This window comes from Heteronotia binoei, chromosome 3 (assembly GCF_032191835.1).
Source record: "Heteronotia binoei isolate CCM8104 ecotype False Entrance Well chromosome 3, APGP_CSIRO_Hbin_v1, whole genome shotgun sequence".
NCBI lineage: Eukaryota > Metazoa > Chordata > Lepidosauria > Squamata > Gekkonidae > Heteronotia > Heteronotia binoei.
In genome coordinates this window covers 124,191,281-124,208,488 of record NC_083225.1, presented here as the reverse complement: position 1 = coordinate 124,208,488, position 17,208 = coordinate 124,191,281, and the positions used below count along the sequence as shown (strand labels likewise).

General features: G+C 44.9%; 1 protein-coding gene across 2 annotated transcripts in view; it reads left to right on the top strand.

The window, feature by feature from the left end:
- The first annotated feature begins 7,511 nt into the window (after window positions 1-7,511).
- The window catches only part of GBE1 (1,4-alpha-glucan branching enzyme 1), a 349,834-nt gene continuing 340,137 nt past the window's right edge, over window positions 7,512-17,208 (top strand). The window contains exon 1 of one of the 2 annotated variants that reach the window (XM_060234428.1): window positions 7,512-7,861. In XM_060234428.1, coding sequence (XP_060090411.1) covers window positions 7,770-7,861 — 92 coding nt within the window. In that variant the 5' untranslated portion in view covers window positions 7,512-7,769. The remainder of the gene's footprint in view (window positions 7,862-17,208) is intronic. The other variant, XM_060234427.1, reaches the window with a different exon arrangement.

Sequence of the window (17,208 nt, the reverse complement as noted above, 5' to 3'; positions counted from 1 at the left end):
AAGTTTTCATGTGCTCCCTAAGCACACTTCATCAGATGAGGAGATCAGGTATTGTGGGCTGAAATACATGCAGTTTGTTGATTAAGAGGGCAAACTGGCTGTGATCACATGATGAAAAGTGTGGCTTGGCCATTTGGTCTGGATAGCCATAAAAGGTAATAAAGTTTCCTGCCAGTTGGTGTTTCTGCAAATCTAGGTAAATCACAAAAGGACATATATTTCCTAGTTGTAGTCCACCTAATTTACTTATCAACATCAATCTATACATTATAAACATCATTCTAGTCTGCCATTAGAAAACAAGAATACATAAAATGAAAATGGGTTAAGTATATGTAATGAGATAAATAGTCAATATCCCTTATTTGAGTATGTCAATATAAAACATTATTCTGATACACTATTATAAAAGAGAAATACATTGGAATACTGTGGATGTATAGCTATGCTCACTGAGAGTGGGTTTAGCATATGTAATAAGATAAAAAACCCAATATTTCTGTTCAGTCCTGGGGAAGTGTTTGTTCCAAGTTTCATAATACTTTGTAATTCAGCAATTCCTTTGCAGTAAAACAACTACCTTGAAGTCATCCATTAAATGCTTTTAAAGGTTAAAGTGTTCGCCCAGATTTCTCAATTCTGTAATTCCTAATGTCAGATTTCTGTCCATTTATCCTTTGGCGTAGAGTTTGTCCTGTTTGTCCTATGTAGAGAACTGAAGGGCATTGTTGGCATTTAATGGCATATATAATGTTGGAGGATGAACAAGTGAATGAGCCTGAGATGGTGTAGTTAATGGTGTTAGTTAATGCAGTGATTGTGTTGTCTGGGTGTATGTGGCAGCAAAGTTGGCACTTGGGTTTACTGCAAGCTCTGGTACCGGTGTCCACGCTCAGATGAGATGCTGTATTGTTGTGAGGAGTTGTTTGAGATTGGGGGGCTGTCTGTGTGCAAGAAAACGTTTACCCCCCCCCCCCCCCAGTATTTCTGAAAGAGAGCTGTCACTGTCCAATAGAGGTTGTAAGTTGTTGATGATACGTTGAACTGTTTTAAATTGAGAGCTGTGTGGGACCACTAGTGGTGTTCTGTTATTATCTCCTTTGGGTATGTCTTGTAACAGGTTTTCTCTGGGTATCATTCTGGCTTTGTTAATCTGTGTGCTGACTTCATCGGGTGGGTACTTTAGTTCCAAAAAGGTTTGTTGTAGATCCCTCAGGTGAGAATCTCTGTCAGCAGGATTGGAGCAAATGCGGCTGTAGCGTAGAGCCTGCCTGTATACAATGGATCGTTTGGTATGTTTGGGATGGTACCTGGAGGCATGCAGGTATGTTTGTCGGTCAGTAGGTTTCTGGTATAAGGTGGTGTCAATGCGTCCATTGTTTATTTTTACAGTGGTGTCCAGAAAATGTATTTCTTGCATAGACTGGTTCATTGTCAGGTTGATGGTAGGGTGAAAGTAACTGAAAGCCTGGTAGAATGCATCCAGGGCTTCTTTACACATGTCCAGACCATAATGATGTCATCAGCGTAACGCAGGTATAAGGTATGAGTGGGTAGGAGTCTAGGAAGTGCTGTTCCAAGTCAGCCATAAAGATGTTAGCATATTGTGGGGCCAAGTGGGTGCCCATGGTTGTACCATTGATCTGCAGGAAAAGTTTATTGCCAAATCTGAAGTAATGGGTGAGAACAAAATGGCACAGTTTGGTGACAAAGTCAGCTATGTTTTTATCAGAGATTATATTACTTACAGCTTGTAATCCATCTTGGTGTAGGATGTTGGTATATAAAGATTCCACAACCATGGTGGCTAAAATAGTATTATCCGGAAGGTTGTTCAAAGATTGTATTTTCTTCAGAAAATCTGTAGTGTCACGAACATAACTGGGGGGACTGGTGGCATAGGGTTAGAATAGAGTCCATTTATCCAGATACCCCCTCAGTGATTAACACATGGAATTCACTGCCACAGAAGGTAGTAGCGGCTACAAGCAGAGGTCCATCAATGGCTATTAGCCACAGCATATTGTTGGAACTCTCTGTCTGGGGCAAGTGATGCTCTGTATTCTTGGTGCTTGGGAGGGGCAACTGTGGAAGGGCTCCACTGATGGACCTGCTGATGGCACCTGGTTTTTTTGGCCACTGTGTGATACAGAGTGTTAAACTGGATAGGCCATTGGCCTGATTCAACATGGCTTCTCTTATGTTCTTTTTAAATTCCTTTGTAAGAGCACTGCTGCTCTTAGGTCAGCAACTGAATGTTCTGGTTTCTAATGTCAGACTTATGTCCATTTATTCTTTGTATCTTCCTGGACAGAACTGAGACCTAAGTTTCCTGTCTCATTTCCAATGCTGATATCGCCACACCTACTACCCTCTGCATATCATGCCTAATCCAATTAAGCCTGCTATTGACATTCACCTGCCATTGCCATTCAACATCTGAAATCACCTTTATAAAGTGTATATCTCTGGTACCGCATGTTACATTTTATGGAACGCATGGCCAAGCCCAACAAAGTGACATGTATGTCAGATCTGTCCCTCATAACAAATGTTTGTCACCTCTGCTTAGCAACGTATCTTCTAAACACTGCTGTAGCAGCTAACAAATGTACGTTTAAAGGATTTTAAGCATCGCAATGACAAAGAAAATGACACAAAAAGAAGAGGCCTAGTGAGTTACAAGTTTAGCAGCAGAGCAAGGAAGCTAGTGCACTTGACCCATACTCTGTCAATAAAGGAGAAGTACAGGGCATAGAGGGTGGGAGCACTCAACCATTTTTCATCTCCTGGGTAAACACCACAAAATAAGAATTACCAGTTACGAAGGTAGAAAGCCAGCAGGGTCAGGCAGCTATGGAATCTCACATGAATGACTATCTGTCTGCTGGACAGAAGCTGTAGGTGTATCCTTGGTGCATGGAGCTCCTAGCCCTCAATCAATATATTTGTCCCCTTGAGGCCAAGGTAGTTCTCCTGAAGGTTGAGAGAGGCAGAGAGAGCGGTTGATGAGGCCTTAAGGGATGTGATAATGGCATCCCAATCCACAGGTGATAGCTCCTAGATAAGAAGATATTGGATTTATATCCTGCCCTCCACTCCGAAGAGTCTCAGAGTGGCTCACAATCTCTTTTACCTTCCTCCGCCACAACAGACACCCTGTGAGGTGGGTGGGGCAGGAGAGGGCTCTCACAGCAGCTGCCCTTTCAAGGACAATCTCTGCCAGAGTTATGGCTAACCCAAGGCCGTTCCAGCAGGTGCAAGTGGAGGAGTGAGGAATCAAACCTGGTTCTCCCAGATAAGAGCCTGCGCACTTAACCACTACACCAACCTGGCTCTCCAAGATAGAAGACTAAATGTCACAATCTCCAAGTAGCTGTCTCCAAAATGCTACTTATTCTACACACAGGGCCAGCAAGACAGGCACAGATGGGAAGTCTCAATGTGTGGATGATGCAATAGTGTATAGGGGAGGATTTTAGATTTAGATTTATTAGATACCAGGGTAATTTTGCGACAAGCCAGGCTTGTACGAATGGGATGGGCTCCACTTGAACTAGAATCCAACCAGACTACTGGTGTGTAACATAAAAAGTTGGCAGAGCAGCTTTTAAACTGAAGCTGGACCCAGAGCTTTATTAACTTTTAATTTACCTAACAATGAGCAAATATCCCATTTGGCCATATTCTCCTCCTTTATATCCAAGGCAGGAAGGTTATCAGTTAAATACGTTTCATCTTTAAAGACTGAGCTATTATATTTTTCCCATTCAAAGATATGTGGACTCTTGTGTCTCGTCAGAAAAAGGTGGAAAAGCTTTAACCAGCATTTGCATTAACCTTCCCCTCTGCCCACAAAGTAGCCAGCAGTGATTAGGGAATTAATTTGTTCACCATCTTTTAAAAATGTGTTGTTTGCTATCATGATATTTTGTGTGTATGTTTTTACTCAGGTTGTACATTGCCCAGAGCACTGCAGTAGCAGGAACTGGGGAATTCGTACATTTAATTAATTAATAATACTTTTTCTTTAAAGTACTATATTTTGAGATAACCATTTTTAAGATAATTCAATAATTTTAATATTTTTAGATAACATCTAAGATTTAAATAGCTAATAAGAGTGATAGATGAATTATTCCTCCAAAATCTAGAAGGCAGCTGGGATTTCTCCTGAATATCATCATACCATGGAGAGGTCTTCAGATCATCTAGGGAAAGATTTAGATGCAGTATTAAAAATGTAACAATGTTCCCAGCAACTGGAGAAAACTGAACACAGTATTTTCACATGCAGTGGCTAAGAACTTCTTTCAGTCACCAAAAGGATTGGCTACATAACAGGGATGTGGCCTAATATGCAAAGAAGTTCCAAAAACAAACAAACAAACTGGAAATAGCAGATAAGCTGCCTATGGCCCTATGACTGAATTGCCCATAAAAATGTGTACCTGCAGAACAACACTGGGTACTTTCTCCAGTACACTGTCAGTTCAGGCACAGCAAGTGAGGCTCAAAGGGCACAGCCAATGTGAATGGAGGCTGTGCCCTAGAACACTTTCCAGTATTCTCTTCAATATGCTGAAGCTTTTTGGCATGCACATCAATGCGGAAAAGGTTCCAGAAAGACTAAAAATCTCTGCTCTAATAAACCACCACACTGACTCTCTACAGTTTTTCAAAAATCTGTACAGCTACTGTGCCAGAGTGCACAGAGAAAAAAGGGTGGATTTCCAAATGTGCTCCTGCAATTGGCCCTTGTGTCTTTCTTTGGAATTGTGGCAAGACTTCAGATTGCAAAAGGATAATTCAGCTTCTTCTTGTAACTTTTTGGTGTTATTATTATGGAGCTGTGGTTTTAACCCTCTGTCATAGGATGCTCTGGGACAAAAGCAAGTTATAGGTATTTTACATAAATGGAGAAATAAAACTAGATTATAAAAATAACTGTGAAATTGTTCTACTTGTTAGGTACACATTATGCTAGTCAGTAACAAGGCCATAGTGTTAAGCACAGTCTGCTGAACACATTACCTGAGAAAACTAGTTAGGAATTGGATTGGGCTGAAACTACCTTTAGCAGTCTCAGTGTATTGTTAATAATTAAGACACCCCCATCTAAAAAAACAAAGATAATAAAATAAACCCCCAGTCACCCCCACCCCATGCCTGCTCTTCAAATCCCATCAAATGCCCCAGCAAACAGGCAGTACTTGAAGCCCCTCCTGAAGATCTCCAAAGAGTGGGCCCCTCTCACTTCTTCAGGGAGCCCATTCCACACAACCAGAACCACGATGGAAAAGGCCCGGGCTATGTTCCATGCCTCCCTAAGTAGTGAGAATGCACAGAGAAAAAAATAATTTGTGGTTGCCTGTGCCTTTCAGACGACTTTATTCAGAAATAAACACTGAGATAAAACAGCCTGGCAAAATAGATGAGTAAATCCCTCTCATCTTCATGCCAACGTTTTTGCCAGCAATACATAAGACTTACATTTAACACAGGGGTCCCCAACCCCCAGGCCATGGGTCGGTAGTGATCCATGGCCTGTTAGCAACCAGACTGCACAGGCAATGTGCTCTCAGTTTCCCAGGTCACAGATGGCGCATGCTCACCTCCAAGCCCGACTTCCCCTTGCAGGGGAGGCAGCCTCAAAGTGAGGCAGAGGTGCCATACTGCACCTTTCGCCTGCCCGGAACCCGGGCGGATGAAAGATGCAGCATGGCCTTGCTCCAAGACTGCCTCTCCTTGCAGCCCCGCCATCCCTTTTGCTTGCCTGGAACCCGGGCAGACTAAAGAGGTGGCATGGCCTTGCTTCGAGGCTGCCTTCCCTTGCAGGGGATGTGGTGGCTAACAATATTTAATAAAACCATTTTAAAACCTTTGTAAATTATCTTTTTATACTTCATTCATATTATAACAGAGAATAATTAATCATAAATAATTATAGAGAGTAGAAAAGCAATTGGCCATCTAAAAGAACAGCTTGCGTCTAATAAAAATATTGTAGAGAGCTAAAAGGGCCAGTAAACGCCAGGAGGCTCGTGCATCTGGTTAAAAGAATAAGTTTGGACTGGCTTAAGCTCCAAATATAAGTATATGCACTTCAGTGTCAATGAGTGGTAAGTTTTTTACAATATAAAATCTTAAGGATTATCTATTTCCATTCAGCTTTGAGGTATGCCTTGTTGGTTTATTCCAACTTTATTTACTTTGGTTTATTCCAGGATGAGAGAACTTGATGTAGAAGATGTTGCAAAAGAGCATTTACATTGGGTAGTTACAAAAGGCTGGTAACACTGCAAGAATTTTAAGAAGGATTACTCCTGAAAAAGTCCATTGACGAAATGAAGTCCAATGGCGAAATCCAGGTGCTCATAGGACTTTTCTTGTAAAGATTCTCACATCTTGAAATGTGAGAATGGATCTCTGCTATAATATGAATGAAGTATAACAAGATAAATTTACAAAGGTTTTAAAATGCTTTTATTAAATATTGTTAGCCAACATATCACAGTAGTTGTTTCCTTCATTACCTGTCTTATTTACTGTGATCCCTTTTTGTTGATTATTCCCTTGCAGGGAAGGCAGCCTCCAAGTGAGGCAGAGATACCACACTGCCCCTTTCACCCACCCAGAATCCGGGGGGGGGGGGGGGGGACAAAAGAGGCAGCACAGCCTTGCTCCGAAGCTACCTGGGGAGGCAGCCTCGGAGCAAGGCCACATCATATCTTTTGTTCGCCCGTGAAGGGGCAGCAATCTGCATTTAACACAGGGGGCCCCAACCCCCAGACCGCTGTGGCCTGTTGGCAACTAGGCCACACAGACAAGGTGCTTTCTGCTTCCTGGGTCACAGACCCAGGAAGCTGAGAGCAGCACAACAGCACATCAGTGTGTGCCCTCCTCTGAGCTTGGCTTCCCACACGGGCTCAGAGAACAGCCTTGCTCCGAGGCTGCTGGCAGTCTCCAAGCAAGGCAGAGGTGCCACACTGCCCCTTTCACCCGCCCAGGAGCTGGGTAGATGAAAGAGGCCACACAGCCTCGCTCCAGCCTTGCAAGGCAGCCCATCACCCCTTTCGCCAGTCTGGGACCCGGGCAGATGCCACCCCACCCCCCCCTCCGTGGAAAAATTGTCTTCCACAAAACAAGTCCCTGGTGCCCAAAAGGTTGGGAACTGCTGATTTAACACACCAAGCCTTATAAGTGGTTTGCCCCTTTTCCTCAGCCTATCGGGGAAAGGAGCAATGTTTTGCAGCTTTTTGACACTTTTGACACCTTTTGGTATTCGATATTCCTATTTTTTTTATAACTCTAATTCTATTCATCATGTCTCTGTTTCTTTCGGGTTACACCTCAAAACAATGTAGCTTTCTAAAACAAAAGAACAGCCTTTATCTTTTCCAGTGTCTCTGAACCGAACAAATCTGCCTCAGGGTTACTTAAGGGCAAATGGTAAGGGCGTCAGCTTCAAAAAGTAACACTGCGCTTGCTCACTTCAACTGGGCATGCTCAGTCACAATGAAGCTGCTGGTCGCTGTAGTGTTACAAGCCAAGGCCGCGGGCCAGATCCCTTTCCTTTCTTAGAGAGGCGGTCTCCATCTAGGGCTGGGTGGGCGGCACCAGCCTGGCCCTATCGAGGAGACCGAGAGAGGGGGGGGAAAAAAGGAAGAAGCCGGAATTTGCGCTTCCCCTTCCCCAAGTATATATAGAGCAGGGAGAGAAACGCTGTTGGTTATCTTCTGGTCCTGAGATTGATTTCTTCTGCAAAGATGTCCGCACTAAGTCCGGTTGTGCCTGAGCTGCACCGATTGCTGGAGAGGGACCCCCGCCTGGCTACTTTTAAGCAGGACATCGAACGCAGGTAACCGAGACAGTCACGTGCCTGGATCCGCTGCTCAGGGGAAGCCCAGAACACCCACACATGCTCTTCCTTCCCCTGCACCCCTAGCACAGACATCTCACAACAGTTCTGGTTTACCTTTCCGTAAAGGCGAATACCCTTGCCCATTTTATGTTTCTTTCTGCACACGAGAAGAGCAGCTGCTGCACTACTAAAAGAGCTTATCTCATACTGATCTTGCAGCCCGATGCTAAACACGTGTATTGATTTAGCTTTATAGGATTCCAGCTGTGCAGCTTAAGAAAAAGATCAGACTCCCCCCCCCCCCTCTTTGAAACTGCATCCAGGTTCAGTGGGACTTACTCTCAAATCAGCGTGCATACAGTTACAGCCTAAACGTACACAATCAGAGTGAGGAAGGGAAGCTACGTACTGCTGCCGCCGCTGCTAAAAACAAAGGGGAACAAAAGCTTCTTAGGTTCACATCGTACGCCAAAAGTCTGATAGTCTTCATTCTTGTCGCTGTTTGATGAGCCGCGTGGGCTCAGTTTGCAAAACAATTCCCACTTGACCTTGTTCACGTGCAAGCCATGACTGCCCTGGCAGCAACCCTGCCAGCGTACGCGTGTTTATTTATTCGGGGCAAATGAATGCTTCTGATTGGTGGCTGTGTGTTTAACAGAACATTCGCTTCGCATGCGCCTGGGAAAAAATGAGCAAGCTCAGTAGACTTGGTTGAAGTCGATTGCCCTCACTTGAAATCCGTTTCTATACCACAAAAGTAAAGGGGAGAGAGTAAGTAGCACAAGTGTAGGCAGGGGAGGAAAGTATCTATTTTATGTATTCCTTACTGCTCTTATTTTTGCAGGGGTTAAAAAAAGTTTTCATAACATCAACGTTTTCAATTATTAAAAATCAGGCAGGGAACCCATCTGTTATTTAAAAAAAAGGTCAGGAGGCCCATAATTTCCAAATATATTTGGATATCTAAAGAAGTGTGTATGCACTCAAAAGCAGCTTATACTAGAATAAAATTTTGTTGATCATGAAGGTGCTGCTGAACTCAAACTTTGTTCTGGGTATCTGTGAGAGGGGAGGAACAATTGTCATTAACAATGTGAAATACACGGTAACTTTCACAGTGTTGTTTTTATTTTTTGCAGCAGATCTGTCTGTCTGTGGAGTGTAATTATAGCTGGGGAATTATTAGATGTTTCCCATGTCTGTAGTCAAAGCTGGATGTGAATATGGGTCTCCAGGTACATGGCCAATTTTCTGTTCACCAAACAAGTGTTTATCAGAGGAACAAGCTATGGGGTATACATATGAAGCTGTCTCATACTGAATCGGACTATTGGATAGTACTGTCTGCTCTGACTAGCAGTGACTTTCCAAGGTCACAGGTAGAGGTCTGCCACCTAGTACTTGACCTTTTTTAAAAATGAAGATATCAGGTGAATTGAATGTGACATTTCTGCATCCAAGGCAAGTTTTGAAAGCCGTGCGGGGCTGTAGCCAGGGTTTTACGAGTCGGGGGGCTTTTTAAAAAGTCAGGGGCACCCTTTCCCATTCACTGCAGGGCTTGCCACTTCTCAGAAGTTTTGTAGGGTAGGGGTAAAAGCTGGAGGCTCTGAATGTGGCCAAATTGAAACAGCCAACCCTAAAACTTTGGAGTGAAGAAGGGACTGCACCTTGCGTGCTAGTGGGGGGTGGGGTTCCTTCCACTCCTTCTCTCCCACCCTGGCACTTTGCAGCCAGCAGCTCTATCCATCTTCCCCTCCCCAGCCCATTCTACATGGCTTCCTCTGCCTCCCTCCGCTTTACCTGTGCCCTGCTCAGCTCTCCTGGTTCTGACTGCCACTGATGACTCTTCGCTCGCTCAGCCATGGCAAAAAGAAAATGAAAAAAGCAGACTGCATGCTGGAGGTCCCCTGGAAGTGGGGGGGGGGGGCGGGCTGCCTGGATGTCAGGGGGCAGTGCCCCCACAGGCCCCCTTGTGGCTACAGGCGTGAAGCCATGAGAGTGATTAAATCTCTGAATCCCAGAGCCAGGAGGCAACATCAGGGGAAAGTCTGCACCTCCATGTGCTGTTGTTAGCCACCCAGAGAAACTAATTGGACACTGTGAGACAGGATGCTGGCCGATTCAAAGATCACTGACACATAACAGGTGGCTTTAGTAAGAGGCATAGTACGCTCAATCATTGTCATGTGTTATCCCACTTGATTAGTGACTATGCCATTTTTAGGAATGGCTTTTTATATGCAGTCTTCATAGATTTTCTCTAGGCATTTGATACTGTATCTGGAACCCAACTGTGGGCTAAATTGAAGCAAACCAGAATTGATTGGAGACTGTTGTGGTTAATTAAAAATCTCTATTCTGATCCTACTGCCCAAGTGCAGTGTAATAGTGAGGGTCACTTAGCTACTTCCTTTCCTGTAATCCTGGGGGGTGACGGGTGCCATTTAGCACCATTTTTATTTAATTTGTATTTGTCCGATCTTCCAGGTTTTTAAAAAATTGATCCTTTTCTAAATTTGCCTAAATTACTGGACATTTCAATTCCTCTTTCATTTTACACAGGCAACTCAGTTTTAATTTCCTGAACCAGGGCCAGTCTTTGGGCTTTCAAAAGGTTCCATACTTATTGTTTGTATAAGGAATTAATTGTTAATTTTGCTAAAACTAAACTTTGTGTCAACACCTTCGACCAGAAGAGGGACTTGGATAGTTAATGGCTGGAAAATTTTGCAAGTTTCCTCTTTTAGGTATTTGGGTGTTTTATTTCATTCTACCTTGTCCTGGAGATGTCATAAACATTGGTCACTCAGAAATCTATAGTACTATGAAGGCAATATTGCATTTCTTTCTCTCTTTTTTAATGGGGCACACTATATTTAATAATAATAATAATAATAATTTTATTTGTATCCCGCCCTCCCTGCCGAGGCAGGCTCAGGGCGGCTCACAGACATGGAGAGTACCATGATTACAACAATACATTATACAGTAAAATGCATTAAAATCCATTAAATAAATAAGTTAATTAATTAATTAAAACCATTACACTTACAATTAAGGTGCTATAATACAAGACCTATCGGTTGTATGTCAGATGGCTGGATGTCATTTCAAGATTCAGTCTTGAAAGGCCATTTGAAAAAGGGTGGTTTTACAGGCCCTGCGGAACTGATTGTAGTCCCGCAGGGCTCGAACCTCCGCTGGTAATTGGTTCCACCAGTGAGGAGCCGTTACTGAGAAGGCCTGCTCTCGAGTTGTTTTCAATTTGGCCTCCCTTGGTCCAGGGATTTTTAAAAGATTTTGGGAGCTAGATCTCAGTGCTCTCTGGGGAATGTATGGAGAGAGGCGGTCCCTAAGGTAGGCAGGTCCTTGGCCATATAGGGCTTTCAAGGTAATAAGCAGCACCTTGTAACGAACTCGGAACACAATTGGCAGCCAGTGCAGCTTCCGCAATCTAGGCTGCATGTGCTCCCACTGGGGTAGTCCCACTAACAGCCTGGCCGCTGCATTCTGCACCAGCTGCAGTTTCCGAGTTCGGTACAGGGGCAGCCCCATGTAGAGGGCATTACAGTAGTCCAACCTCGAGGTGACCGTTGCATGGATCACTGTTGCTAGGTCGCCATGTTCCAGGAAAGGGGCCAACTGCTTCGCCCTCCTCAGATGGAAAAAGGCGGCTTTGGCAGTGGCAGCTATCTGTGCCTCCATTGTCAAAGGAGGCTCCAGTAGCACTCCCAAGCTTTTGACCCTGTGCACTGGTATCAGTGACGCACTGTCAAAGGCTGGTAGGGAGATCTCCTCTCCTGGTCCACCGCGGCCCATTCAAAGGACCTCTGTCTTTGCTGGATTCAACTTCAGCCCACTTGACTTGATTCATCCTGCCATGGCTTGCAACGCTCGGTCCAGGTTTTCAGGGACGTCTCCAGTCTGGTCGCCCATCAGTAGATAGAGCTGGGTGTCATCAGCATACTGGTGACAGCCCAGCCCGTACCTCCGGGCAATCTGGGCAAGGGGGCGCATGAAGATGTTAAACAGCATCGGGGAGAGAACTGCCCCCTGGGGCACCCCACAGTTAAGTAGGTGCCTCTGGGACACCTCTCCCCCAATTGCCACCCTTTGTCCCCGACCTTCAAGGAAGGAGGAAAGCCACTGTAAGGCTAACCCCTGAATTCCTACGTCGGCGAGGCGGCGGGTCAGCAGCCGATGGTCGACCATATCGAACGCCGCCGATAGGTCTAACAACAGCAATACCGCCGAGCCGCCTCGGTCCAGATGTCGCCGGAGGTCATCCATGAGGGCGACCAGCACTGTCTCCGTCCCATGGCCCGGGCGGAAGCCGGACTGGAATGGATCTAAGGAGGAAGTGTCATCCAAGAAGCCCTGTAACTACAACGCCACAGCCCTCTCGATAATTTTGCCCAAAAAGGGCAAATTTGACACCGGCCGATAGTGAGCCAATTCGGCCGGGTCAGATGTAGCTTTTTTCAGGAGAGGGCGGACCATTGCCTCTTTCAGGGGCGTTGGAAAAGAGCCCTCTGAGAGAGATCTATTTATGATGTCCCGTATGGGACATCTTAGCTCCTCCCGGCAGGCCTTAATTAGCCAGGAGGGGCATGGGTCCAGATCACAAGTAGTTGGGTGTGCAGCGACAAGGATTCTGTCGACCTCCTCCAAGCTGAGTGGGTCGAAGTGGTCCAGGATCAAACCAGAAGACACGCACGGGGCCTCGAGTTCACTTACTGTATCTAATATGGTAGGGCAGTCGTGGCGGAGCGACTGGACCTTGTCTGCAAAAAATTTCGCAAAAACCTCACAGCCTATCTCCAATTCCTTAACGTTTGGTTTGCCTTGCGGCAGTGCAGTAAGGTTCCGAATTACCCTAAACAATTGTGCCGGGTGCGAATTTGCAGATGCAATCTTAGCCGCAAAGTATCTTTTCTTTGTGGCCTTGACTGCCATCTCATAGGACCTCATAAACTCCCTATAAGATGTTCTAGACGCTTCGTCACGAGTACGCCGCCATTGCCTCTCTAGCTGTCTAAGACCTTGTTTCAGCTGGCGTAACTCCGGGGTGTACCACGGAGCCAGCCTAGTCCGAGGTCGCAGAGGGCGTCGTGGTGCGATCTCATCAATGGCCCTAGAGTGCCGGCTATTCCAGGTCTCCACCAGGCCATCAAGGGGTTCGCCAGAGGGCCCGGTATCCCGCAGTGCTATCTGGAACTGTTCCGGGTCCATCTGGCTCTGTGGGCGCGCCATAATAGGCTCATTGCCTAAACGGGTTTGAAGTGGTGTGTCTACACGGGCCTTAAGGGCAAGGTGGTCCGACCATGGCACCACTTCAGTGGTTATATAGTCCACCATAACCCCGGCCGCAAAGATCAAGTCTAACATGTGTCCGGCCTGGTGAGTGGGGGCTATAACCAGTTGAGAGAGTCCTAGTGCCGCCATGGATGACACCAGATCCGTCGCCTGACTGGAGGCCGGGTCATCAGCATGGACGTTGAAGTCACCCAGGATTATCAGCCTTGGGTGCTCCAACGCCCAGCCTGTCGCCGCCTCGAGTAGGGACGGTAAGGTGCTGGCTGGTGCGTTAGGCGTACGGTACACCAGCCAGACCGCCAACCCCTCTCCGGCCTCCCATGCCAAACCGGCACATTCAATAGCCTCGATCCTTGGGGCCGGGAGTGCCCTAAAGGAGTAAGCCTCCCGTATGAACAGCGCCACTCCTCCCCCCCGCCCGCTAGTCCGTGATTGGTGAAAGACCGAATATCCCCGGGGGAGCTGTTTGTGAGAGGGCCACAGTGTCACCCTCTCAAACCCAGGTCTCGGTCACGCAGGCCAGGTCCATGTCCTGTTCGAGTAAAAACTCTCGAAGGACTGAGATCTTATTATTAATGGACCTGGCATTGCATAACACCAATGACGGAGGCGAGTTATTTAACCTGGCCCTACTACCTGCCACCGTTGGGATGGCACGCAGATTGTAGGGTAAGCGAGCACTGACTTGTCTCGGTCTCCCTCCCTTATATCGTCTGCTCCCACCGCCATACCTCCCCCTCCCCAGGAGCACTGGAATCCCTAGACCAGCCATTCCCCACTGGTGGTAGCCACTATCTCATTTCAGCTCCTATTACAATTTTTAACTCAATGGTAAATTCAGAACTTTTTTATGGTATCCCTATGTGGAATTTTGCTGTAGATGATTATATAAATAGAGTGCAGTCCTCCTTCCTTCATCGGTTAGCCCAAAGTTATTTAGGACCTTTATGCATTCTTGATTTAACCGCCACTTTTCAGTGGTATTGCTAGGATGTCTGCCAAGGATCCCTTTTTCAGATCAGCTATGACTCTGCCATCTCCAGTCAGTGGGCTGTCTTGTACATATTCAACTGCAGTGTCCCTATGTGCTCTAGGTTAGGCTAAAATGGATTATGCCATGTCTTGATAAATGGACTGTGGTTCCTGTAGCAATATTAGAGCAAAAGGTTCAGTTCCTCTTGGGATTCTGATTCCCAGTGTACTTATGTTGTTGCTCAATTTCTAGAAGCTGCAGAGAAGTATTGAAGGCAGGTGCTTTTAGACATGAATTTAATTTAATTTTTTTGTTTTACTTTTCAAGACCTTTGTCTAAGTACAGAGGATAAAAGAAAAGAGGCTGGACTAGGTGGACCATTGGTCTGATCCATCAGGGCTCATCTTATTTTCATAAGGAATATAAATTTCACATAATTTTTAGCCAGTATGTTGTGGGTCTCAGTCTGAATTTCTACTTGGCCTAGTTGTTGTGGAATTAGGGCTGGACTGAGTCTTAGTCCTCTGGTAAGATGATTTCTTTTCTAATTAGCTTCTGTAGTTGAAACTGTGGTTTTGTTTTCTTAGGAGGTTTTAGGCTGTTTCGGGTTTTGTGACCTTTCTGGCACAGATAATGCTGTACATCAGGGATGGCCAACGGTAGCATGGCCAATGGCTGGGGCTGATGGGAGTTGTAGGCAAAAAACATCTGGAGAGCTACCGTTGGCCACCCCTGCTGTACATGTCTTTTGCCTCACATAACTTTTGGCTTTTGGAATGTTTATATACTATCAAATTCTAAATAGATAGCTTCCTAGATTCTCTTAGTACCTAGCTTTCTGGATTCTCTTAGTCACCCTAGCTCTCCTTGAGTTTCCTTTATCCTCTTGACCCTGAAGGATAGAAAGAGCTGAGCTCTGTTGTGTATGTTAGGTATGCATCAGATGTTCATCACATACTTGACTGACAGTTACATTAGCTCCTATGGATGGAAAAAGGTACTCAATGTGTGAATTTAGTTTTGTGCCTTGTTCTGGCCAACCACTTACTTTCTCTGTATCTGAATGAGGGTACCCAAGGATATCCTTTATAAAATTACTATGCACAGTGTTTAACTATTAAATTTTGGATTAATGTATACTGCATTCTAAATTCTTCATTGGATTTTGTATATGGTTTTAATCATCAATAAATAGTTTCAACTTTGGAACAGTTTTCTCTCTTTCTTTCTGAAACTATTGGGCGATTGCCAGTCTTCTCCCTCCCTTTTTTGAAGCTGGTGGGAATGTGAGTCATAGGAAAAGGTTCCTCCACTCGTAAAATTCCCTAACACTGGTATTATTACTGGCTACAAATTATGTGAAATTTTTATTCCTTACGAATTTAAGATGAGCCCTGATGGATTAGACCAATGGTCCACCTAGTACAGCATCTTTTCTTTTAACCTCTGTACTTAGACCAGCAGTTATGTCTCAGCCTCACCTATTTCATAGACCTGTTGTAAGGATAAAACAGGAAGGAAAGATGCATGCTATCTGAAGGAAGAGTTTTATGAATTTGTGGAGAAAAGCTAGGTGCCAAGGTTTGGTCATACATGAGTTTGATGAAGGAATAAAAAACTACAGTGGTGAATGTGGATCAGGGGTGAGAGGGGAACAGGACAGGTTCCCAGTGGGTAGTTACCAATGTCAGGGAGCAGGGTTGTTGCCAGTTTAACATAGTGCTTGAATGCACTTTTACCTTCTCTTACACAAGTACAAGGGAGAAGTACAGTTCTGTCTGTTGGGGGCACTGTTTAGGGGATTGCAGGGATCTTCCAGAATTACAGTTCATCATCACACCACAGAGATCAGTTTTCCAGCAGAAAATGACCACTTTGGAAAGTGGCCTCTATAGCATTGTACCCGACTGAGGCCCGTGACCTCCCTGGGCTCTATCACCAAATCACCAGGCATTTCCCAACCTGGAGCTGGCAACCCTATCCTGCCAGTGTCCGGGGGTGCGTGGGTGGATCCTGGCAGCCCTAATTGTGATGGTCTGTGAATAGGCTTTCCTCTGCTTTCACTAGCAAAGATCCCACAACTGGCTGTAATATGTGCCTGCAGATATGCAGCAGCGCACTCTTACAAATGCCTCCCTTTCTCATGCACATTTCTTATCTAATGGTGTGATTTTGTTAGCAGATAGTATTGATTACTTTTGCCTCTTTGCAGAGAGAAGGTAAAATGAAGCAGCGGGACTGCTCATTCTTTTGAAGTTGAGTATATATTACTACTTTTGAACTGTCTTTTAAAGACATCACTGGGGAAGTGCTCACCCCTGCCCTGTTGGTATTTTGAACATTTGAGCCACACTCTACTAGATTTTCTACAATTTTTTTACCTCAGAATATTTTAGTAGTGGATTGTGACATATCTGTTACTTTTTAACAGAAAAAGGATGGTACATTTAAACATAACTAATACATATTGCATTAACCAAGCAGTTTCAGATCTTACTGATGTGTGTCTGTCTGTCTTTAGCATATATATGTAATCAAAGATAGAAGAGATAATAAATCACAACATGAATGGAATGTTTTTAAAAGCTGGTTTTCATTATAACAGTCAAAAGCAGTCAAGATAGCTGAAGAAATGTCATAGGTTTGAGTCCAGGTAGTTTTAGATATGTGTGAGGCTTGCATTTGGTGAATTCTGGAGATGCTAGATGGCCATCTGACAGCAATGAAGATCCTGTGAATTTAGGAGGAGATATTTGTGAGTTTCCTGCATTGTGCAGGGGGTTGGACTGGATGACCCTGGAGGTACCTTCCAACTCTTATGTTTCTATATTCTGCTACAACAAAAAAATCTTATGATGCCTTTAAGATTGTGTCCGTCTCTTTATTCCAACTTGCGGGGGGGGGGGGGGCAAAAGAATAAGTGTGATATCACTTGTGAGGTCTGTAACTATAATATATATGGATTTATCCTTAGCTGACAAATGTGTATGTGAATGCTCACAGTTACAGAGATATAAAAATTTGAATGGTGAGTCTAAAAGACTATGCATAGGAA